Source organism: Alnus glutinosa, chromosome 9 (genome assembly GCF_958979055.1).
Source record: "Alnus glutinosa chromosome 9, dhAlnGlut1.1, whole genome shotgun sequence".
NCBI lineage: Eukaryota > Viridiplantae > Streptophyta > Magnoliopsida > Fagales > Betulaceae > Alnus > Alnus glutinosa.
Genome location: NC_084894.1, coordinates 26,057,591 through 26,084,089, shown reverse-complemented (window position 1 = coordinate 26,084,089; position 26,499 = coordinate 26,057,591). Strand labels below are relative to the sequence as shown.

Sequence of the window (26,499 nt, the reverse complement as noted above, 5' to 3'; positions counted from 1 at the left end):
AGGGTCGGCCAATGACATTGTTTCATAAATGGTATGAAACGTAGCATTATTAAAAAAATTTTTAAAAAAAATGTGTACTATCTTAACGGAGTCTGTTTTCTGTTAATTTCCGCGAACCTTTATCAAACCCATTCCCTTTACCCTTCTGAGCCCAATCCCCTCCATGCAACCTCCACGTGTCAAAACCAGAACCAATGCCCGTAAAAATATCCCCCACACTTCTCTCCCAAAACGTTTGCTCACCCTTTTAAAAATTTTCTCTCTTCTTCACTGTTTCTCTGTAACGAACTGTTCACTTTCTAACGCCATGAGCGCCAGAGCTCTTCTCTACTCTCTATCCCTCACGCCCAAAGCCCCACCCGATATTTCGCTTCGAAAGAAAAATCCCGGTTCCGATTCTAAAACCAGGTGCCCGTTTCCTTTCCTGATTCGGGTCCGGTTCTCCTCCTCCCAAGAACAACGTTACTCTGTCTTTCGGGTCTCGGCACGAAGAAGCTCCGGGAAAGTGTGGGCAGATGTCAAATCGGATACTTGCGGTATATCCGACTCGGTTCCGGATTCCGTGAAGTTTGAGGAGGCTCTGGACGGTGTCGTGCAGGGGGAGGAGGAAAAGTTGGAGAGCTCAGTTTCCTTGCAAGAACAATTTCCAAAACGATGGGTCATTGTCGTTTTGTGTTTCTCGGCGTTCCTACTCTGCAATATGGATAGAGTAAGTAGCTTTTGTTTCTCGTTTTCCCCTCTCATTTGTTTTCTTGTGTGTGTGAGCGCGCGCGCGCGTTATGTTCGAAATGAAGCTTAGAAAATTGTCATGGTTGAATCATGAATATTAGTTATGATTATGAGAAGTAATAATAATAGGAGTTACAATGTTTTTTTCGGTTATTTCTGTTAATTACAATCGTTATACGGTTAAAGTAGCCGTTAAAGAAGGTTGAACAGATTATGTTTGACAGGTAAATATGAGCATTGCCATACTCCCAATGTCAGCAGAGTACAATTGGAACCCGACGACAGTTGGTTTGATACAGTCTTCTTTTTTCTGGGGCTACCTCCTTACTCAGGTATGTTAACGCAGCCTTGTCTTAATCGAGTCCATTACTCTATCTGTGACTTCAATATTAAAGCCCAATTGTTTGGAATTTTGGCACAGAACCATCCTGCTATAGTAATATGGTTATATATTAATCCCATGCGTTAAACTTTCTTTGTTCATGGAAGGAAAGATTTATTACCTGTGATGCATGTGGATGGAAGATGATAAAGTATTAATTAAATCATTAATTTCGATCATCATTTCTATCGACTTAAGTTTTTAGGATAATCGGTGATTTAACGTGATTTTAGTGCAGAGGTTTTGAATTCGAACCTATATAAACATCAATTTTAGTTAAATATTTTGCATCAACTTAACCTTTTGGGATAAATGGCCTCGTTTTAACTTCGTAATTTTGAGTGAAGGTTGCTGGTGGCATATGGGCAGACACAGTAGGTGGAAAGGCTGTCCTGGGATTTGGTGTAGTTTGGTGGTCAATCGCTACGATTCTCACTCCCATTGCTGCTAAAATTGGGTTGCCTTTCCTGCTTGTTGTTCGTGCTTTCATGGGGATCGGTGAGGTTGGTGCTATTCTATCTATCTTGTAAAATCCCCAATTTTGTTTTTAGGAAAGAAAATGTTGTCATATGCTTTTATCCCATGAGGTGATGACTAATGTACTATGTTTTAACACTTGTCTTGACTAATTTAATATGTTCCTACATTATGCCATTAGAGATTTGATTTATATTTAACGATAATCTTTCTCTTCAAACATGGCTCAGTAATTTGGTTCTCTTTCAGGGTGTTGCTATGCCTGCCATGAATAATATTTTGTCTAAATGGATTCCTGTAGCAGAGAGAAGCAGATCATTAGCATTGGTGTACAGTGGGATGTACCTTGGATCAGTCACTGGCCTGGCCTTTTCTCCATTTTTAATCCATCAATATGGATGGCCATCAGTCTTCTACTCCTTTGGTTCTCTAGGGACAGTTTGGGTTGCTGTGTGGCTAAGTAAGGTAATGTTTGCAGCATTTATGGAAGCATTGCAGATTAACATGTCGCTTTTGGAGAGATTTTACCATTACAAAGTTTCATTAGTTGTAATCTGTTCCTAATATTTGAAACTTTTTGGATCACAAGTTCAATTTTTAGTTTTGGAGAGATTTTACCATTACAAAGTTTCATTAGTTGTAATTTGTTCCTAATATTTGAAACTTTTTGGATCACCAGTTCAATTTTTAGTTTTAGTTTTTTAAATATCTTTGAGAATTGAAATCTCAGATGTAATTATGTCACCTGTTCTCTTCTTCTGGGAATTGTTGTTGTAGGCACATAGTTCTCCTCTTGAGGATCCTGAACTGCGGCCCGAAGAAAAAAAGCTGATCCTTAGCAACAGTGTTTCCAACGAACCTGTTAAAACCATACCTTGGAAACTAATTTTGTCAAAAGCACCTGTATGGGCCCTAATAGTCTGTCACTTCTGTCACAATTGGGGTACATTTATTCTTCTAACATGGATGCCAACGTACTATAACCAAGTAAGTCTTTATACTTACTAGTTTACTTTATGAATCATCTCCAACAATTTTTTTGGAATTAAAAGTTTTGGTGCAATCATTAGCTTTTTGTTTTTATTGCTGGATGTATACAAAACTTCAATAAACATTACTAATTTGCTGTTACCTGCATACATGGACAATTCAATCAGACAATCCGTAAATATTGTGGCTTCGGGTAGAGGTAAATAGGAAAGTTGTGAGGGCTCATGGGAAATGTTAATGGTGCTGTTGTGATTGAAAGAAAGAAAAAGGCAAGGCACAAGTTATATTAATAAAGGGGGAGGGGGAACTTGTTGGATTGGTTCATGTGCCCTTGCCCTCTGGTGTTGGGCAAGTCATGTGCGCTGGTACCCTTGTGAATGATGGAAGAAAAGATGGAAAAATGTTGCAGAACAAAAACCTTGCTAATTTGGATAATTTTCCTTATTATAAGGAGTATCTTTCATACATCATTGATTGCCTTAAACATGCTTTATATCTTCTGGAGTTATGATTTTCTCATATGTTAATGTGTGATACAGAAAATTCTGAAACAGTAAAACCATACTTTTTTGTTTGGAATATTCTAGTGTTCAGCTTTACCATCTTTTGGTGTGACAACATAAATGCTTAAAGCTGGATTCCTACTTAATTACCATTTTTTTTGTTTTGTGATATGTTGAAACCTGGAACAACACTGTTAAATTCTGATGGCTCTTTGGGCTGCAAATTTTGCAAAACTGAATAATCTCATGGGCATCTTAGAGAAGAGATGCTGCTGCTTGCATTCATCATACTGACAGAGTAAATACATTTCCTCTGATAACTTCCTAGGTCCTGAAGTTTGATCTTACAGAATCCGGGCTTTTTTGTGTTTTGCCTTGGCTTACAATGGCATTTTCTGCAAATCTTGGAGGGTGGATTGCAGATACACTTGTTAGCAGAGGTTTATCTGTGACAACGGTTCGCAAGGTAGCAATCATTTTTCGTTTCTTATGTTACAATTTACATTAATACTTTGCAATTCAGTTTACTATGGGAATGACATTCTATTGAGATTTAAAAATAGAAAAGAACTGGTTTACTTACTACAGATTTCAAATAATTTGCCAGTTTAAGTCATCTTCCCACTTTGCTTTGCTGTAACCGTTAGTAAATTTTCTTGGTTCACTTTTCTGTACTCCTAATAAAGTATTTTTTAAATCTTCCCTGCAGATCATGCAAACAATTGGATTTCTTGGTCCTGCATTCTTCCTAACTCAGTTGAGCCATGTGAATTCTCCACAAATGGCTGTTTTTTGCATGGCGTGCAGCCAGGTTTGCTTCTTGCAACACGTTTAAACAGAAAGGACTTAAATTCCTATAGTTTGAAATTCCAATTTTGAACTTCACTATTATTTCCAATAATTTACTACATTTATTATGTACTTGTTTTTTGTGTTCTCTTTAGCTTCACATCTAATAGCTATAGGATCATCCTAACCAAAATTAACATCTTTCTTCAATAGGGTACTGATGCATTCTCACAGTCTGGTCTATATTCAAACCACCAAGATATTGCCCCTCGATATTCTGTGAGTATTAGTTCTATAGTCCTAGATTTTGTTTACATGTGCTTTCATTCATGGAATTTTAATGGAGGCGTCTAATACTGTGAACACTAGGGAAAAAGTTGGTGGGTTTTATTTTTCATTTTCCATTATTTCCTCAGGGTGTTTTGCTTGGTCTATCCAATACTGCTGGGGTACTGGCAGGTGTTTTCGGAACAGCAGCAACAGGCTACATCTTGCAACATGGTTAGAACTTCTCTCTTGCAATTTTTTTAGTAACTTTGAAGCCAATATTGGTTCTTGGTACACCCCAAAAAAGAAAAAAAAGAACTCTGATACCATATATGTTGACTTATAACCTGACGTAGAACTGACTCACGGTTCTAATGTATATATATCTACACCATGTACATAAAGAGGAGTATTAGAATATTAATCAAATCATTAAATTAATCATTTTCTATTAGTTTAACCTTTTAGGATAAGTGGTAATTTAACATAAAATTAGAGCAGAGATTCTGAGTTTAAACTTTGACTCCACAGTTTACTCTCATATTCCACGTGTAGGATGGTTCCACACGTGAGTATGAATGTTTAAGTATTAATTAAATGATTAAATTTATCATTTCTTTAGCTTAACCTTTTTGAAATAAATAGTGATTTAACAATAACATCCTCTAGGTGTATCTCTTCCAGAATTTAGCTAAGTTTAGTTGGTGAAGACTCCCGAGGGGTGTGAAAAATGATAATACCATTCTAAACGTTGCTCTTATTCAATTTCCCAATGAGGACAGCTCTACACTGCTGATGTTCTTTAGGCGGTTACCAAACTCCTACCCTTTACCTGTCTCCCACCTGCTACTCTTGTGGCCTTTGTGCTCCTGGTCTTATTCTCACTGAGTCACTGCCCTCGTGTTTGTTATTTGAGACAATAAACTGATTCTTTTACATGTCTCCCCTCTCCACAATGACAATTCTCAGGTTCATGGGACGATGTTTTCAAGGTCGCTGTTGGGCTTTACTTGTTTGGCACTGTAGTTTGGAACCTTTTCTCAACTGGGGAGAAGATATTGGATTAACTAAGATATTTGATCCTTCATATGCGGCACTTCAAGCCTGAGCTAATAATATAGAAGAGTTCAACTGTAAGGAATGTTGGAAAGAGGGAAAAGAGAGATCAAATTTGAGGAGAGCAAGATCATTTTAATGGTATTCTTATGCTTGAAGATCTGCAGAATTCTTTTCCACATGCATGGGGCATGGAGCTTGAGTTTAGCAGAGTGAATGCCCCATCTCCTGAACACTTCGATGCCATCTATCTGAACAGAGAAAGGATACACACATAAAATAACCCCCTGTAAATGTTGTATTCAAAATTAAACACACACCAATTTTGTGATTATGTTGCACACATAATTTCAATAATACTGTTTCACCAATCTTTTCTTGGGCAGCTATAGCTCTGTTTCTTTCATCCTTATATTTTTTCTTCCTAGTATATATGCTATACTGAATTTGTGATCACCATTGCACAATTGTAAGGGGATAAAGTATCAATTTGGTTGTATATGGTGGACATTGGCTCTGTATGTTAATGCTTTTTATTAAGTTTTTTTTTTTTCTTTTTGGTTTGAAAAAAGTGTTTTTATGTGATTTAAATGTAAAAGTGTTTTTAAGTGTTTAATTACAACAATCATGCTCTTTTTTATTACTTTAGTTTGTCTACTTTTCATTGTTTACCATTATTAAATTCCTCTATAAATACCACATATTTTAATACAATTCAAGACAGTTCAATATAAATTATCACCCATCGCCCATGGCGCAAAAATATAATTTTATTTTATTTTTTTGATAAATGTAAAATTGGTCATTGTAGTTTGGAGTTTTGACAAATAGTCTGTAGGGTTTAAAAAGTTATTAAACACAATCTATGGTAAGCAAAAAAAAAAAAACCACAAATAAGTCCATGCCGTTAGAAAATTTGATAGAATCCGTTAATGTGGTACAACAACACTAATCATACGGTAACACATGTCACTTATAATAAAAAAATGTCAAAAAATATTAATAACCAAATATATATATATATATATCAAAAAGAAGAAAAGAAAACGAAGGGGGTGGTCATTCCACTAAAATGTTGACACATCACTCATCTAGTCATCTCACAAAAGAATCTCTTAATGTTGACTTAACGTCGAGCTTTAGTCTTTTTCTCCAATTTTTCACTCTTTTACCCGCGCTTTCTCAGCAACCAAACAGAACATTAGGCATTCACATTTCTCTTCCCCCGTGTGGTGCAGTGCTGCAATTATCTACGCTAAGTGCACTAACAACTTTTTTAAAACTCATTTTCTTTCTTAAATGTAGAGAAAACTCTTAAAATAACCTTTAAAACAGATTTCTTTGTTGTTCTCTAAATTAAGAACACTAACAACAACTTTCTTTAGATTTTCTTTAAATTTGAAGAATCAAACTACTTTTTGCTCCCCTATTCAAATAAATTGTACAATAGCTTTCCTTATTATTTCTCTGTACCATTTTAATATAATTTAAGTTAAACAATAAGGGAAAGATAAATCATTTAAATATTGTTTCAAATAAAAGATAAAGAAAAGTGAATGTTTTTTTTATTCTAAAATAATATTAAGAAAAACACTTTTGCTTCCTTAGATTTAAGGAACAATTTTTGGTTTCCTTAATATTTCATTTAGTTTAGGAAACAATAAGGTAATCTGTTTCAAGTGATTTTTTAAGAATTTTTTTACATTTAGAAAAGGTAATGAGTTTTAAGAAAGTTGTCGTTAGTATTCTAACACACATGTATATACATACACATAAACCTACTCATATACATACAAATACACATGTATTTATATAAAAACTCACAATTACATATATATTCAAGATATATTTAATTCGTTTTTATATTTTTGAATACTTCACAAATACAAAAATTAAAAGTAATATTATAAAAATAATAAAAATTAAAATTATACGAATTTGACTTTAATAAATAAAGTTTAACTTTTTTTGTTCTTCAAGCATGTTCTTGAGCAGCTTTTTACCTTGGCATTTACAGCCTTTACAGGAATTTCTGGGTCCACTTTACCATCAGTCTCCGTACAATGACTGGCCTCAACTGCATAGGAATATTTCAAAGATCTTTTGTTGTTTCATAATTTGGCCAGTTTGAAATCCTCCTTCCCCTCCCCTCCCCTCCCCTCCCCTTCCCTTCACTTCTCCTAAAAAATATCAATTTCAAAACATTCTTACTTTTTTTACTTTTTATATTACATCAACACTTTTTTTATTACTTTTTTAAATAAAAAACTCACTACAATACAAATTTTTTTTCACTTTTTCATATAAATTATTTCAACTTTATATCACACTAATCCTATTTTTCAATCATTAAAAAAAATTCCAAAGGAAAGGGAAAGGGAAAGGGGATTTCAAACGGGGCCAAAAGTAAAAATCGGCCCACTTTTCCGTGCCACCAGCCTTTGATGAATGGAGCACCTTTCTTTGACGGAATCTTTTTAAAAAAAAAAAAAAAAAAAAAACAAAGCAAAACAAAACAAACTTCCCACTTATTTGAGTTTCGTATAATATCGAAGAGCTTTTTTTTTTTTTTTTTAATCAAACATTGCACCAAGACATTTTACAAACCGTGATTGTAATGTCACAAGAAAAATAATAAATATATTTACGCTACTATTTAAAAAATTAATTAATTTAAAGTTTTATTTTAGAAAAACTAAGAAAGTTTAATCTTATCGAGTAAAGCGCTAATGCCCATAAAAGCATTTTCAACAAGATAAATTGTAAAATATTTTTTTTCCTTCTTTCTCTTTCTGTCTCTCCCTATTTCTTTTACAATTTTTTCCTACATAAAATAATATTTTAATGCAAATAGAGAGTATAATGAAGAATTTGTTGAAGATAATATAAAAAAAAAAAAAAAAAAGATAAAATAAAAAGTTGTACTTTTTTCAATAAGTAGGCCATTATTGCATGAAAGCTACTTATTTTTTTTTTTTAGTTTAAGATTAATGTGTTACAATCTCATCTTCTTAAATCGTTGACATTGACGTTATTATAAGGACCACATTATATAATTCTACCGTACAAATTGCTCTAATTATAGAGCTAATCTTAGGTGACCGCCTCAATCCCTTAATGAAAGAGCCGATCATAATAATAAATTAATATTATAAAAGAATTTAAAGTAAAAGCTGCAAGTATCATAACATCACTCGTAGAGGTTTAAAGAAAATAACTTTGTTTTATATTTTATTGATAAACATATACGAAAGAAAGCCCATATCTACTGACATATATGGAATATATATGAACGTCACATAGACATTAATCTACCAACTTAATTAGACGAATTCAACTCACCCAACCCAACAAACAATTAATGAAAAGTAACACGTCATAGCAAAACAACAAATTTTTTTCTTGGGCGGCTATAGCTCTGTTTCTTTCATCCTTATATTTTTTGCTTCCTAGTATATATGCTCTCCTGAATTTGTGATCACCATTGCACAATTGTAAGGGGATAAAGTATCAATTTGGTTGTATCCGGTGGACATTGGCTCTGTTTGTTAATGTTTTTTATGAAGTTTTTTTATTTTTTTTTTGAAAAAAGTATTTTTATGTGATATAAATGTAAAAGTGTTTTTGAGTGTTTAATTACAACAATCATGGCTCTTTTTTATTACTTTAGTTTGTCTACTTTTCATTGTTTACCATTATTAAATTCCTCTATAAATACCACATATTTTAATACAATTCAAGACAGTTCGATATAAATTATCACCCATCGCCCATGGCGCAAAAATATAATTTTATTTTATCTTTTTGATAAATGTAAAATTGGTCATTGTAGTTTGGAGTTTTGACAAATAGTCTGTGGGGTTTAAAATTTTATTAAACACAATCTATGGTAAGCAAAAAAAAAAAACCACAAATAAGTCCATGCCGTTAGAAAATTTGATAGAATCCGTTAACGTGGTACAACAACACTAATCATACGGTAACACATGTCACTTATAATAAAAAAATGTCAAAAAATATTAAAAACCAAATATATATATATCAAAAAGAAGAAAAGAAAACGAAGGGGGTGGTCATTCCACTAAAATGTTGACACATCACTCATCTCACAAAAGAATCTCTTAATGTTGACTTAACGTCAAGCTTTAGTCTTTTTCTCCAATTTTTCTCTCTTTTTCCAGCGCTTTCTCAGCAACCAAACAGCACATTAGGCATTCACATTTCTCTTCCCCCTTGTGGTGCAGTGCTGCAATTATCTACTCTAAGTGCACTAACAACTTTTTTAAAACTCATTCTCTTCCTTAAATGTAGAGAAAACTTCTAAAAAAACCGTTGAAACAGATTTATTTGTTGTTCTCTAAATTAAGAACACTAACAACTTCTTTTAGATTTTCTTTAAATTTGAGGAATCAAACTACTTTTTGCTCCCCTGTTCAAATAAACTGTACAATAGCTTTCCTTATTATTTCTCTGTACCATTTTAATATAATTTAAGTTAAACAATAAGGGAAAGATAAATCATTTAAATATTGTTTCAAATAAAAGATAAAGGAAAGTGAAAGTTTTTTTTATTCTAAAATAATATTAAGAAAAACACTTTTGCTTCTTTAGATTTAAGGAACAACTTTTGGTTCCCTTAATGTTTCATTTAGTTTAGGAAACAATAAGGTAATCTGTTTCAAGTGATTTTTTAAGAATTTTTTCTACATTTAAAAAAGGTAATGAGTTTTAAGGAAGTTGTCGTTAGTACTCTAACACACATGTATATTCATACACATAAACCTACTCATATACATACAAATACACATGTATTTATATAAAAACTCACAATTACATATATATATATATTCAAGATATATTTAATTCGTTTTTATATTTTTGAATACTTCACAAATACAAAAATTAAAAGTAATATTATAAAAATAATAAAAATTAAAATTATACGAATTTGACTTTAATAAATAAAGTTTAACTTTTTTTGTTCTTCAAGCATGTTCTTGAGCAGCTTTTTACCTTGGCATTTACAGCCTTTACAGGAATTTCTGGGTCCACTTTACCATCAGTCTCCGTACAATGACTGGCCTCAACTGCAGAGGAATATTTAAAAGGAGAAATGTTTGGTTGTATACTTTCATTCCACTCTTATCCCACCCTTGTGTGTTTGAACCAATAATATGAGAGATGGTAGAGAGAGTATAGTAGGACCCTATTTTTTTAACAACATTATTAGTTCACGTAGACAAATGTGGGATAAGAGTAGGATAAGAGTGTCCAACCAAACATTTTCCATTTCAAAGATCTTTTGTTGTTTCATAAAAGTAAAAATTGGCCCACTTTTCCGTGCCACCAGCCTTTGATGAATGGAGCCCCTTTCTTTGACGGAATCTTTAAAAAAAAAAAAAAAAAAAAAAAAACAAACTTCTCACTTATTTGAGTTTCGCATAATAACGAAGAGCTTTTTTTTCTTTTTTTTTTTTTAATCAAACATTGCACCAAGACATATTTTACAGACCGTGATTGTAATGTCACAAGAAAAATAATAAATATATTTACGCTACTATTTAAAAAATTAATTAATTTAAAGTTTTATTTTAGAAAAACTAAAAAAGTTTAATCTTATCGAGTAAAGAGCTAATGCCCGTAAAAGCATTTTCAACAAGATAAATAAATAATTTATAATAGTTAATTTTTCATTTTCAACAAAATATGTAAAATATATTTTTTCCTTCTAATATGAATAATAAGTTAGCTATTATGTTTATTCATTATTCACATTACAAAAAGTTTCTTTATTAATTTCTCTCTACATTTCCTTCTTTCTCTTTCTGTCTCTCTCTATTTCTTTCGCACTTTTTCGTACATAAAATAATATTTTAATGCAAGTAGAGAGTATAATGAAGAATCTGTTGAAGATAATATAAAAAAATTTAATAGATAAATAAAAAGTTGTACTTTTTCAATAGCTAAGCCATTATTGCTGGAAAGCTACTTAATTTTCTTTAAGTTTGGGATTAAAGTGTTACAATCTCATTTTCTTAAATCGTTGAAATTGACGTTATTATAAGGACCACATTATGTAATGCTATTGCACAAATTGCTCTAATTATAGAGCTGACCTTAGGCGACTGCCTAAATCACTTAATGAAGGAGTCAATCATAATAATAAATTAATATTATAAAATAATTTAAAGTAAATGCTGCAAGTATCATAACATCACTCGTAGGGATTAAAGAAAATAACTTTGTTTTATATTTTATTGATAAACATATACGAAAGAAAACCCATATCTATTGACATGGAATATACATGAACGTCACAAAGACATTAATCTACCAACTTAATTAGACGAATTCAACTCACCCAACCCAACAAACAATTAATGGAAAGTAACACGTCATAGCAAAACAACAAATTGAATGACTTTTACACCCTTTCCCTTCAACTGCCACGTTGACAACTATGCCCTCACAAAATAACCAACTGAATGAACATGTTGCCCCCTAGCTCCCTCCTTTTTCAACCAGAGAGCTGACGTGGATGCAAGTACACGTGGAGCCCATTCTTCATGAACAGCGTGAGAGACATCTTCTGCTCCACCCGGTGATTGGGATCCGGCGATAACCGGTACCTCAAAAGCACAGCCGAAGCCACAGATTTCATTTGCAGGTAAGCCAGGTCCTTCCCCAAACAAGTCCTCGGTCCAGCATTGAAGGCCACGAACTTGTACCCATCTTTGGGAGTTTCGAACCGGTCTCCATCGGCTGAGAGCCACCGGTCCGGTTTGAACTCCATGCAGTCCTCGCCCCATATACTCTTCATCCGCCCAACCGAATATATCGAATACGTCACCGTCGAACCGGCCGGTACGAATGTGCCGTCCGGCAAAACATCGTCCGAGACGACGTACTTGAAGTCCTCCGGCACGGACGGGAACAAACGCAGCGTTTCGGCAAGTGCGGCTTTCAGGTAGACCAACCGATCGGCCTCGTCGAACACCAACGGCTCTTGGACCCATTTCCGGTGGTCTGCGCCACGTGTGTCGTTCAGGACTGTTGAAATCTCCTTGACGATCTTGTCTTCGACCTCCGGGTAGTGCATGACGAGCCAAAAGAACCAGCTCAGCGCCACCGACGACGTGTCGCGGCCGGCGAGGACGAAGTTTAGAGCGATGCGTTGGAGGACGGACATTGAGAAGGGTTTGCCGTCGACGTCATGTTTGTTCATGAAGCGAGAGAGTAAATCATCTGACGGAGATTCCTTGCGCGCCGTGATGGCATCGTTCATGTAGTTTTCGACGACTTGAAGGCTTTCTTTCAATCTCCTCTCCGCTCCGATACTGAATATCTTTCCCAATCTCCAAAGAAAACCTGGGTAGAGAAGGCGTTGGAGAGTGGATTCGGTGGCGGTGTCAAAGGCCATGGCAAACGGGTTATCGGATAGGTCCAGAGAGAGCGTTTCCGGGTCTTTACCGAATGTGAGACCGCATATATTATCGAACGTCAAGCGTAGCAACAAGTCCTGCAAGTCCACTGACACGTTGTCTTTAGCTGCTTTCTCCAAAATGCACCAGAGGCGGTTCTTGATGGTCCGGTTCACCCACCGAGCCATGGCTTGCCTTAGCGTCCGGGTGGTGAACTCCAACGCCGCCGTTTTACGTTGTATGAGCCACGTCTCGCCGTCGCTGTTGAAGATCCCTTGCCCCAACAGGTCGTGGAAAGCGGCTTGCCAGTCTGGGCCTTTTGGGTAGTTATCGAACCGGGTTCGGAGGATGTGCTCGATGTTCTTTGGGTGACAAGTGACGGTGAAAAACCCTTGCTTGCGAGCGAAGAAAGGAAAGGGGATGGTGCAAGTTTGGTAGGTGGCTGAACCACCGGCGGCGCGAAGGTTATTAGCCATCCAGTCGTGGAATCTCGACCGGTTCATAAAGAGAGACGGGAGGCTCCCAACGACTGGCCATACCTTGGGGCCGGTGAGCTTTCGGGCTAGGAGATAAAACCAGAAGAGATAGACTGATGTAGCAGCTGCTATGGCGAAGAGAATAGTTAGGGTTTCCATGGTAGAGCTCAGCTTAGACTGGTTTTTGACAAAGAGATTGCCCCACATGCCATATATATATATACTAAACATAAGGAGGAAGTTTTAGGAAGAGTTGTTGGGAATTTTGGTCCGCCGGTTTGAATTCGCTGTTGAGTTGATATATATATCTAAAACACTGTGCACGAGAGTATGTATGTACACGAAAACCATGCATCTTTAGTTAAAAAAATGTATGATTGTTAAGTAAGTCATTAATTAATTAAATTACTAAGCAAAATTTTTTGCTTAATTATTTCATCCATTATTTGTTAAAAAACTTATAGTAAAAACCGAAATACTTTAAGCACGCAGATCTATTTGTTATTCGGTTCTATGTTGTTTTAGTCATCTAATTAATTATTAATTAGATGAAGTTACTTAATTACTTGCGGTCATTAGCTTAAAGATCGATGAAACTTTCTTAAAATATTCAAGTTGTTTCCAGTTTAGGTGTTCGTAGATCGAGCTACCCTGTATAGTCCGGCCAGTTTAACTCCATGGTTTAGATTGCAAAAGGTACGTACGTGTTGTGTCTGAAATAAAAAAAAATATTTGTCTTTTCATGAAGAAAGCCGACACGTTCATGTATTAGGTTAGCTATCTATGATTTTTTTTTTTTTTTTAAATGGAAAATGTCGTGTATATATTTGCCTATCTCTTAATGGCGCATGGTCAGACTCGGGGTACATGCAAGAAAGAGTTAGATTACCGGGAATGCTGACCGGAGCGATCTTTGATTATTAAGACCTCGATTGATTTGCGGAGTTTGTTTGTGGATTGAAATGACTATTTTTTTAAAATAATTATTTTTTTATTTGATAAATACATAGTCCTAGGAATAGCTTTTTCAAAAAAATAATCATATTTTTTTATAATTTTTTCGAACTAAACTTACAAAATTAAAAAAATTAAAAAATTAAAGATGTTAGATATGTAGGTGGTTGACCACCTCAATGAATAACCGGCCATCCACAACAAACTTCGAGGGTGGTCGCACCACCCCTGGAGTGCCTCGTGGTGGACCCGCGAGACCTTCCAGGGGTGGTACAGCCACCCCTAGTGTTATTGGGGGTGGCCAAGACCACCCCTGATACAGATCGGGGGTGGCCACGACACCCTTAAATCCCTCTGGGGGTGGTTGCGGCCACCCCCAAGCTTCATCGTGGTGGTTGCAACCACTTCTGATCTACATCGAGGGTGGCCGTACCACCCCCGAATGGCCTTGCGGGTCTATCACGAGGTACTCTGGGGGTAGTGCAACCATTTTTGGGGTTTGTTGTGGGTGGCCGACCATCCATATATCTAATCTCTTTAAATTTTTTATTTTTTTTAAATTTGAATTTTTTAGAAAAATAAAAAATTATGTGGGTTTTTTAGTACTTTTAGTTTAATTCCAATTGTGATATATGTGTTGCCACATAACTGAGAAATTTGAATAATTATTCCATTTCACCATTCTTCATTCCAATAATCATTATTCATTTTTCTAATGGAATACCTATTCTGTGTACTAAATGAAACCTAAGTTAGCAACGGAGCCGATTGAATGCCTAGGCGAATTAGACATTTGCTTAAAGCTCTCAATGAATTAAGGCCTCAAATAACGATGGTATAATTAAGTTTCATTTTATATATATAAAAAAAATATTAATTCCCCACTTATAACAAAAAATTAGTCAATGCTCTTTACCCAATTATGATTAAAAAAAAAGAAAGAAAAAAAGGACAGAAATTTCCTGCAAACTAATTTGTAGGAAATTTCATACAAACCGCATATAAAATTGACATGTGTCTCTTGACATGTGAGAAGCACATGTTGTTTTAATAGTATGTGCTTCTCACATACGTTTTTAATAGCATTAATAAAAAAACATGTGTTTCTCACATGTTTAAAGGATATATATCACTCTTATATGTGAGTTGTATAAAATTTCTTACAAATTGCTTTGTAGGAAATTTTTGTTCAAAAAATGATATTATGACAAAAAAAGTTAGTTAATGCTCTTTAATTAAAGCTTCAATTATGGTAAAAAAATAAATATAAAGAATTAAGTTCCAAGATATTAACGATGTAAAGAAAGAAAAATTGAAAGTTACATTAATTGAACCCCTAAACGAGTTACTAAATTCATAATTTCACCTGTACTTAAAACTAACATTTGAATAAGTACTCTCATAAAAATAATTTTTAGAATAAAATAAATTTCATTTTGCCCAAACTAAATTACTAAATTCTACATAAAAAGAATTATATGTAGCTCAACACATAATATAGCACATGTTGAAATTAAATGTCTCCTAACAATGATGAATTTTGCAAGTCGTTTAGGAAAAACATAAAGAGCAAAAAACAAGAAGAATGATTTAAAATTAAAATTATTTAAATATAAAAATGATTTCACCAAAGTTTGTCTCCGACTCAAAATCTATTAAGCCTATCCTGGTTAGCAAGGACAAATGAAATTGAATGCTTTGAGAATGAGAGCTAGAATCTTATTTGTAAAACTTAGAAATATATATTAACTGCATTTATTTTTATTTGCCTTCAAATTCACGGTAATAGGGCATTAGTTTTTACGAGAGACTTTCTTTAGCGTATGTGTAACGGCAACGGAGGAGCAGCAAGTATACTTTTGACCTACCTCAGCTTTCCAAGCTATCTTTTTCTTTTCTTTTTTTTCTTGGCTTTCTTGCTTGTTTGAGATCTAGAGATCGAGGGAAGATATATTAGTTAGAGAGGGTATACCCAAAACGAGAAATTGGGTATATTTCAAAACCGGGAAAAAAGAAAGACAATTGGGGACCTCATGAGGCGAAGCACAAATATTGACTCTCTTTTCTGTGAGTAGTTCTGAGAGGAGGAAATTAACGTTGTAGTGATCAAGCAATCACGAGCAAATATTCTTTCTTTCTCCTTTCTTAGGGTAACCCACACCAACCCTGGCCTTATCATTTTTAGTTTAATAGTACTTTGAGAAAGATCCCTTTCTTATTAGACTGCATCTCACTCATAAAACTGGATTGCAATCGGAGAGTACTGTATAAAAGCTTACATATATACACACACACACACACGTGGTTAGGATTAATGTACTTAAACCATGAGGAATACTTATTATCATAACATACTATCGAGCGCTTTCAAATTCAACGTCCATAATAGCTCACTCTATCTTATACGTCGCCTATTCCATGACCCGAACCTATGGCGATCAAACATAGTGCCTGATTCTGATGCAAAATAATACAAACTTCAAGTAAAACTCATTTAAATGAAGGATGCTCAAAAAATCATATACAAGTGATTAAGATTATACTTAAAATATGTTAGACACTTCAAATTTTCTAATGGCACGTAAGTCATGAGCCCTGTACCCTCTTTCTTACACTATCCAAAATTTGAACAGCTTAAATAACAGAGAATTTCAATTCGATCAGATCTTTGCAATGCAAAAATGAAATTACCAAAAGGGTTTACATCGAAGTTAAAGACCAAATGGAAAGCAGAATACATATATACTTTCATGTCCATTAGTCCATATATATGTCCAAATTTATTTTTCACCTATTATTTTATTTTTCTTTTCATCCATGTCCATATAATTTACAGCTACGCGCGTCTACATGCAACCACCACAACCATAGTCTGTACGAGTATTGCCAATTCACGCCACATGGCGCCGACCCTATCAACTATATATCAAGGCTGATGGCTTTCCTTTCAATAGCAGTTTTTTTTTTTTTTTTTGAAATTCATTTTCATATATATATAAAATCAAATTATTCCACAAGTTTAAGTTAATAAAAAAAGTGGAGTACTTAGCTTAATCATTTAAATTAATATTTTAACAATTTCTCTCACTTGTAAAATCAAACTTCTATTCAATATGTGAGACCTGAATGTAGAATATTTAACTGAAATGAGAGATAAATTGTGAAGCTACTGTTTGAAAAACTCATAACTTCTGTTATGAGTTTATTTTGGGGTTGCGATTTTAAAACATGTGATTTAGAAATTGCGATTTGAAAATACAAATTTTAAAAATGCAGTTAAGCGTTTGGTAAAATCGCAGTTTATTCATTTTGTTTGTAATTTTAACATGTAGATATTTCTACGTTTTCAAATCGCAATGTTTTAAAAATACACTTTCAAACGATACATTTTTCAGCGATTCGGTTTAAAATCGCACTTTTGATCTACGAAATCACAATGCCAAATGTAATCTATATTAAATTACCACTTATTTGAAATTGATAGAGAAAATAGTAGATTTAATCCTTTATATTTATATTCGAACACATGTAGTGCGATCGAATTGGTTCCAAAATACGTTTTAAATTAAAAGAAAGGGTTCTGGTACGGATTATCACCAAGGCCGGCCACCTCTATATATTGAGCTTCATTCATTGTCCTTCTTTGTTGGGTCAGATAAAGCTTGAGTAGTGGTGGTAACTAGTGAGACTCTGAATTAGTGTCTTGTGTGATTAGATAATGGAAGATTAACTTTGTTAATTAATTGATATTGCCTGATTTGTTTGGTTTTGGGTTGTGAATTGTGATGGTGTCTTGGACCTCCTGGTGATGCATTTGATGTATTTGGCTTGCAGTTATCTAGTATATAATCCATTGTTGCTCTGCTTCAAGATTGTTGTGCTGGAGTTTGCTGGTTATTTTTAGGAAATTTATTTAATTATAAACAATGAAATTAACTTGTTTTGGTGGGTTGATTCCTTTGCTCTTTGCTTAAAGGTAGAAAAATTAGTCACAACCAAGTTGATACGGGCATGAGGAGATTGAGGGCTTTAAACAATTTGTTAATGTATTGGAATCTAGGTTCAAAGTGCCATGTCGTGTTATTGTACAAAGAGAGTGCGTGAAATTATACACGGAAAGGGTTTGACATACTACCTATACATATACATTGTTACAAAATTTTAAATTACATGTGTGTTACATACCACTCATATCATATATTGTGATTAGATAATGCATAAGAAAATTCTCAAGTTTTGCCTAGTTCCCAATCACAAGGGTGGGACCATTGGGAAAGTGTCAGCGACTTCATTGGTGCATTTCTGATTTTTTTTTTTTTTTTTTTTTTTTTTCTGTTTTTGATTTGTAATGTTTTTTTTATGGAAGCCTTATAGAAGAAATTGGTTTCAGAATGATTTTGAATTTGTAATGTTGTTGTTTGTTTGATTTTCTTTGCAATCTTTTTATTTAATTTGTGGACCTTATGAGCTCATTGAGAAAGAAGGCTTTGTTGTGACTTGCATGTGAGTGTAATGTATGGTCCATTGAAAAATCAGCCTAGTTGCAGTCCATGCAGTGATAATATATTAAGTTATAGAAATGTGTTATTTGTACACAATTTTTTGTACAGACTTTGTACACATTCTCATATTTGGTGTAGAATCCATACATATGGGATAGATCTCACACCAAATATGAGTATGTTTACAAAAAAAGGTATACAATTAAATATCATTTGTGTAAGTTATAAACCACTCAGTAGGGGTAAGCAAAAATCCGCATTCTCCGCCCCAACCCACCCCTAAAAATGCGGGTTTTAGTGGTTTTTTAACGGGTGTGGGTTAGATTTTAACCAACTCGTGCGGGGCGGGGTGGGGCGCGGGTTTTAATGTTTTTTTTTTCTCGGATCCCCACCCTGCCCGGAACCCGTCCCGCATAAAATATATATATATATATATATATATATATATATATATATATATATATATATATAAAATTAAAATGTCTAACCCTAAATCCCTAAACACTTCTCCTGCGCCGTACCCTCCTCCCCCCCTTCATTTTTCTTTTCTTTTCTTCATCTTCCAGAGACTTCTTCACGATTTCGTTCTTCTTCAGTTCTTCCCATTTCTTCTTTGGGAAGAGATAACCAAAGATTTTGTTTTCTAACCCCCTTTCGTGTTAGAAGTTTTCTTGGAAACTACTTTGAATAACATTTTGTTTGCTTATCCTGTTTTGTGCCTGCTCTCACCTACCTTGTTTCTTTCTTGCTGCTTCCTCTTCTTCTTCTTCTTCCACTTTTGTGTTTTTCATGACTAAAGTGCCATTCCCATTGTGTTATTGTCAGCTAGGGGATGTGAAGTTGGGTGACCCAGACCTGAGTCACCTAGCGTTTACACTGAAAATGAAGCAGAGCAGGGACGGGTTCCATGATGGGTCAGAATTGGATGAGTCATCAACCCCTAAGAAGATTTGGAGGATGCATATTTTCAACATGTATGATGATGGATAGCCCTGCAATTTCATCTGATGGCTACAAAAAAAAAAAAAAAAAAAACCGCGGGGATCCCTGCATACCCGTGGATCCCTGCCCCATTAATCCCCGCCCCTTTTCCCCTCGCCCCGCACGGGTGCAGGGAATTTTTCACAGGGCGCGGGTTCTCTTTGGGGAACCTGCACCCCTGCGGGGCGGGGTCAAAAAAACCCCATCCCCGCCCCCGCCCCATGCTCATCTTCTTTATTTTCCTTTTGTTTTTTTGGAGCTGCCCTTGCGTTCTCGCTTATAATGAAATGACATGAAATGTATTCGCGTTATTACAAATCAACAATTTATAAAAAGCGGTTATCGGTTATCGGTTAATAATCGGCCTTTAACAACTTCATAACTGTCGATTATAGTTAACCATTAAACCGACCTAGTAGTTGAAGTTATTTCAAAATGAATAACCGCCTAAATTAATTGCGGTTATAAAAAAATAACTCCAATCGGCTATATGCCCGTGCATTAGAGGATGACCCAAATTTAAAGCTGGTCCAGAGGGGTGATAAAAAATGAGCCAAATAGCAGATTCTAGTTGTACATTCGTACTCAGGGATAGAATTACGTATATACCAAAGTGGGCTCATAGAGTCATAGCCCCATGATTTTCAATTTTTTTTTTAATTAAATTATATATAGAAGAGTAATGTTAGAAACTACATTTTTATCCAATTGTTCTACAATGCGGGGGTGATAACTACTCCCCAACCAACTTTTTGATTAGTAATTGTTTAAAAAAAAATACAAAAAGTTCTAAGGATTAGTTTAGATTACTTCTTCAACATTATAGGTAGGGGTGTACATATGGATATTCGTGTGGTTATTTGCGATATCCGCACTTTCATTTGCAAAATGCGGATATCTAAAAAGTAATATTTGCATCTGCATAATTTATATTGTCTGTATCCGCCCAGTTATTACGTTTATTATCCGTTATCCACAAATAGGTAATGAACATATTTTAAATGCTTTTAAAAATAATTTTGACTGATTTTTAGCCTTTTGAGCTTGTTTTGAAAATATAATGCAACACCAAAAACATGTAGAACTGAGAAAAAAATTGGATAATGAATACGACCTCAAAATATTAATGGTAATAAATGCTCTCTAAAAACACCTTTATTTATTTTATTTATTTATTTATTTATTTATTTTTATTATTATTATCCATGATTTAATGAGCAAAACAATCATGCTAGCAAAAAAAAAAAATTACAAATTCAATATATAAAAAAAATAATATTGCAAATTCATAACATAAAAACATAAATTGTCCGAATATTACAGATTCATAAGTGGAATATATATAAGAATATAAAGAAATATATATTAGATATAAAGGGTATGCATATGTAGTTATTATCTGCATGCGCATACCTTAAAATTGTTATGATTTTTGCTATCCATACCCGCATCCGTATATGCGAATTGCAAGTGCGGGCGGTTGTTATCCACCCGCATATACACCCCTAATTATATGATAGTTATGGGATAAAAATGTATTATATAACATTACTCTAAAAACCACACTTTTGTTTCATAATGCTAATATAATAGTGTTAATCAGCTTTTGGATAAACCATTATTAAAAAAATAATAATTTAAGAACCGATTGACATTGCCACATCAACAAGGTAGAAAAATGTGAAATAAAAATATAGTTTTTAGAACTATAAATATATGTGTATAATAAGTTTAACCCTTGCTAAAATAAAATTTGACATCTACTTTGACATTCAGAATGAAAAATCTTAGTTGTTCATATGGATAACATAACACAATTGAAATTAACAAGAAAGAAAATTCACTTTCTTGAGGTCTTTGGACTCCTTAATCACGAGGCTACATCTCTTCCAATTTTGATGGGCTCAGGCCCAGTTAGCCCACCATGAGTGACTGCATGAGAGCATTGGTCACAGAGGTGCCACGTGTTGTATTCAAAGCCATATCTGCTTAGGATGATGAGCTCTCATCTTTACATAATTTTTCCTCCTCGTAAAATTCGTACCATGAAAAATAGAGGCAATCAGGATAAGACACTTGTGGAGAGCTCGTGCTTCAAACACTTCCATTCAATTTTACATCACCATTCAAACCACATCCAGCGGCTCATATTCACTTGAGAAGAGCCACAGGGGATATAATACCCTGCCCGTACTTTGCCTCTGCAACTCTGTTCGTTTCAACTGGTCTAAAAGAGATAAGAAAGAAAGCTAAAACATGGCTTCTCTGACAATGGCGTTTGCTCCAGCTGCCGGGAGAGTGGTGTTTGCTGCAACGGCGGAAAAGGGTGCCGGCGGAAGCAAGGAGGAGAAAGGGCTTCTGGACTGGATTGTTGGAGGGTTACAGAAGGAGGATCAGCTGCTTGAGACCGACCCAGTTCTCAAGAAGGTGGATGAGAAGAATGGCGGCAGTGGCTCCAACGGTGGGCGCAAGAATTCTGTGGCAGTCCCGCAGAAGAAGAAGGGTGGCTTCGGAGGGCTTTTTGCTAAGAACTGATGACTCTGTTTTGGGTCATGTTCTGTCGTTTCACGTACGCCACCATGCATTTTCATGTCTAATTTGCTTTCAACCTTTGGTGATTATGGAATGCTTAAGTTCTGTTTGCTTCTTGATATTGTGTAGCTAAGGATTACTATTAATTCATTTTGGATCAGCTTCCAGCTGTTTACTCTATTATATTGACGCAAGTAATACTACTCTTTTGAGTCTTTTTATCTATTTATGAGCAGTTGATGTGACTTATTTGAAGTGATGGAAAGGAAAAATCACTTAAAACACACCAGAGCCTGTGTAAAAAGATATAAAGAGTAGCATTAATCTTAATCTTTTGTGCTTTTGACCTTTTTTTTTTGGTTGATTGATCATGAACAATGCATGAAATGGGAATTAAGACTGATCACAGAAGTAGAAGAATATATGTCATTGAATCTAATTTGCCTCCGAGAAACACAAAACATTCCAGAACACTTTTTCAAATAAAAGCAGAAAAAAAAGGCCATTCAAAACACCTTAACAAACAGATTCCTAAATTCTGCCAATTGGGTAGCAATCAGGGACAGGAACTAAGAGAACTCTTTCTTGGTACATGCAGAGGGACAATCCGAAGTTATGATTTATACTATTGTCCCTTCAGGGTCATTTAACAAAATTGGAATAGCAGAAATCAGGATAGCAACAAAATTTCTAAAAAAGAAAAATCAGGCTACAAACACTTTTTTTTCTGAATGGGATGCCCACATCCTAGATTCAGATTGTAATCATGGATAGTGGAAGCAATTTGGGAAAAACATGTTTAGCACCATATGATGAACATATTTCCCTATGAAAGCATATTAAGGGATGTTTGTTAATGAGTTTTAGGGTGTCTTTTGTTTTTGGTTTGAAAAAAGTGTTCTAATTAAAAACATAAAAGTCTATAACATCTTGTACCAAACACCAAATGAGATGGCTGCTTGTTCTTTTCATATGAGTTTGATCACAAGAGAGTTTATGATTACAGATTCAAACTGCCTAAATGGATGCTAAAGCCAACAAAGATGGAATTTACTATTAGAAAGAAAGAAAATTTGAGATGAGCAGAAAGGTCCATAACATAAATTACTGTACAGAATATTATAGATTTTACAATATCAAGAGTTGGTTGTTACAGAATTTGATCTTGAGAAAGTAGAAGAAGAAGAGTTGATGAACTCGATGCAATCCTCAATCGCTTCTGTTCTATGACAATCAACAGGAGCTACGAATGGATTTGATCTTCCTAATGAAGAATCCTTAGGTGAGTGTCTCCTCCTCATAGACACGGAATGCAGAGCTCTTGCTACCTTATCAGCAAGCTGCTTAAGAAATCTAATGGGTAATTCAGACCCTTTTGGCAGTTTGAATCTGCAATTGTTTCTAGCAAACCTCGGAGTTCCCGAAGCACTCTCACTGTAGCTTTGTTTGTAAGAAGAGTAAGGGGTTTTCTTGTCCATGAGAGAGAGAGAGACAGAGACAGACACAGTTTTTTGCAGTTGGTATAGCAGAAATGTGTGGAGAGCTGCGGCAAATATATATTAAGTTGTGGGTGTATTAGGTGAAAGAGTGTGGAACAGATTATAGAAATGGGCCAAAAAGAAATGCCAAAAAAAGGTCGATTGGGGCGGTGAGAAAAGAGGGCATGAGCAGTGAAAAAAATTCTGCTTGCTATACTTTCTGATGCACACTATGAGCGCATCTTTTTGCTTGCATGTAGTGCAAGCATAGAAAAGTGAGTGCAACCAAACAAATAAAAATACCCAAAGGGAAAAGAAAGGAATAATTTTGGTCAATTAGGTACTGCTACCATCATCTATTATCATGCTAAACTAAAATAGCAGAAAAATTCAAGCTTAAGCAAACCATTGAGTTTCTTAGCCTCCATCTTCTAAAAGCGTGTGTTTGTAAGGGTAACAATTCGTATTCGTGAGTCAGGTTCGAGTCATGTCGAGACATAAGTATATAAGATTATATAAATCAACTTTAACCCGACTTATTTAATTAAACGGGTCAAACTCCTCAACCTTAACCTACTAATTTCGTTTTGGATTTATGTCAAATTTGCAGATCTTGTAAAAACTTGTCAGCCTTACGTGCTTGTGGTGCAACTTAGATTCTTCATGTTGGGAAACGAAACAGGAGAAATAAACAAAACAAACACATAGGAACTTCAGATTTACATGGTTCACCTAAACCAAAGCTACATCCACGGAGTTGCTACGATGTTTCACTATGATGAAGATAATAATACATAAGAGTTTACAACCTAATGAATATACATGTTGTCCTGTTTAATTAACTATCACTAGAGACCCCGGAGCGTACTTTTCTTGTGAATTTCTCGCGGACTCTACATAGAGATCAGGTTCCACATAACCCGTCACTTAACTCTTTAAAATCTAGGTGATCATGCCCTTTTCTGGTCCTCATATTGTAAACCATCCAAGTTAATCCTTTCTTTCTAAAGTGAAGCCAAAACATCGCCAACTGTTTGTCCTCAATTTCAATATTAGTTTTCATCAATGATCACCACCATCACCAGCACCACCTGTGGAGCTTACAAGTATATATTATCTATAAATAGATAGTTATAAATTATAGTTTTATAGTGACAACAACATGAAGATGTTTCCATCAAATCAAGGAATAAAAGGAAGGCTCCTACTATTAATATGTGGTCGTGGACAAAGGAATCCCGAAAAGGGTCCCTGGTGTGGACAAAGTCGAAGGAGTGTATCTCTTTTTGAAAAAAGAAGAAACAATCCAATCAGTGTTTCTTGCTTTCCAAGTGCTTTTGATCCTTCGTTAGAATTTCTAAAGGAATCCATACCGTCCATTAAGAGATAGAAAAGGAAAGAAAAGGTGGACGGGGGAAGTGGGGTAAAAGGTCTACATCTATTTGCTTTATAAAAATCTAATCTTTGATAAACTCTTCGCTAATCTGTTGGTAATCATATCATTTATATGCAACATCCATATCAAAACTTTACAGCTTTTTATAGCTTAGAAAGAGCTCCAAACAAATGAATACAAATGATCTTTATGTTTCGTTTGTTTCGACGTGAAATGTTTTTCGAAGTAAAATATTTTTAACGAAATAATTTTTCTTAAAGAATAATTTATCTGAAAATATTTTTTGGCGTTTGGCTCATACGAAAAAATTACCAACAGCAAAAAAATGGAATCTGGCAACCACCGCTGGAATTCGATGACATTCAGCTGCTGTCGATTCCAGTCCGTGCTACCGGATTCCGGAGATTGAATACCAAAATTCTAGGACCTTCGACGATAGATTTGGGCTACCAACAAGCTCAAATGTCCAACGGTGGCCGATCCCCACAAACGTGCGTTAAAAAATGAAAAGTTTAAATTTAGAATACGATTTACGGTTTTCAAAACTGTACATTATTTTTCAAAAATTAAAGAGGCTTTCATGGTTAAACTGAAAATGATTTTTGTTGACCATCATTTTCGGTTGCACTAAACATCAGAAAATATTTTTCAAAAAATGTTTTACACCCAAACAAACGGAACATTAGTGAGAAATCTATCGATAAAAACTAGGTCAATTCAAAATAATATGTGTTTGAACTTCAATTCCAAACCAGGGATTTGTATCGGGTGCAATAAATTGTCTGTATTGCATGCAAACGAGCATAACAGCTCATATGAAAAGGTAAATGGGCCTCCTCTCGTTTGAATAGGTGCTTGAACATCTATTAGAGTTGCCTAAGCCTGCCCCAGTAGGTGGGGTGTCACCTACATTTTCAAATGTAATTCCGACAGTTCATTGCACCCAATTCCTGCCCTCAAACTGGAACTCTATAAAGAATTTATTTTTTTAATTTTTTCTTCTTCTTCTTCTTCAAGGAGAAGTAGGTTTAATCTAGGTTGAAGATATTGTGAACTTTTTTTTTTTCCCCCTTTTACACGAAAAAGATATTAAGAATTATCAAACAAGATAAAGATACGTAATCCCTATGTTGATAGCTCTTATGCCCCCAACCAAAGAAAAAGACATACTTTTAGTTGGTAGAAACAGACAGAATACATTTTTGGTAAAATGTTGATAAAATTCAATATGATCATACGATCTCAGAGCATTGATTACATCTTGCTTCTTAGGTTGGTGCAACTTTTACCAGTAAGTTGGTAAAAATTTCAAATCAAACGGAATTACTTGGCATTCAAAATTTAATGAGTGGGTTAGATGCTCCACCAAGATGTTTCCCTTCTTCCGGAAAGGGGGCTAAGCATACATACAATTTACTTTACCATAACGGAAGACCGAAGACCCAAGATGTTGTAATCAAAACTAAAGTTTTCCACAAGATAAAGCAACACATATCAAAGCGCTAGCCATATCTATATTATCACTCAAAAATGACTACCTAATTTGAAGCTTCCTAATATCATTCA

At 34.7% G+C, this 26,499-nt stretch overlaps 3 protein-coding genes across 3 annotated transcripts; 2 read left to right on the top strand and 1 right to left on the bottom strand.

The window, feature by feature from the left end:
- Nucleotides 1-243: 243 nt before the first annotated feature.
- Nucleotides 244-5,578, top strand: LOC133877063 (sodium-dependent phosphate transport protein 1, chloroplastic). The gene is made up of 10 exons (XM_062315298.1): nt 244-709; nt 954-1,061; nt 1,459-1,614; nt 1,838-2,053; nt 2,366-2,575; nt 3,410-3,547; nt 3,791-3,892; nt 4,084-4,149; nt 4,287-4,371; nt 5,107-5,578. Exons 1-10 carry the CDS (start codon nt 308-310, stop codon nt 5,202-5,204), a joined length of 1,581 nt encoding a protein of 526 aa, XP_062171282.1. The 5' UTR covers nt 244-307; the 3' UTR covers nt 5,205-5,578.
- A 5,842-nt stretch (nt 5,579-11,420) lies between these two features.
- On the bottom strand, nt 11,421-13,287 carry LOC133878143 (cytochrome P450 86A1). The gene has a single exon (XM_062316652.1). The coding sequence runs from the start codon at nt 13,247-13,249 to the stop codon at nt 11,711-11,713; it is 1,539 nt and encodes a 512-aa protein (XP_062172636.1). The 5' UTR covers nt 13,250-13,287; the 3' UTR covers nt 11,421-11,710.
- Nucleotides 13,288-21,646: 8,359 nt separating this feature from the next.
- LOC133878067 (uncharacterized) lies at nt 21,647-22,284 on the top strand. The gene has a single exon (XM_062316557.1). It carries the CDS (start codon nt 21,784-21,786, stop codon nt 22,060-22,062), a length of 279 nt encoding a protein of 92 aa, XP_062172541.1. The 5' UTR covers nt 21,647-21,783; the 3' UTR covers nt 22,063-22,284.
- The last annotated feature ends 4,215 nt before the right edge of the window (nt 22,285-26,499 follow it).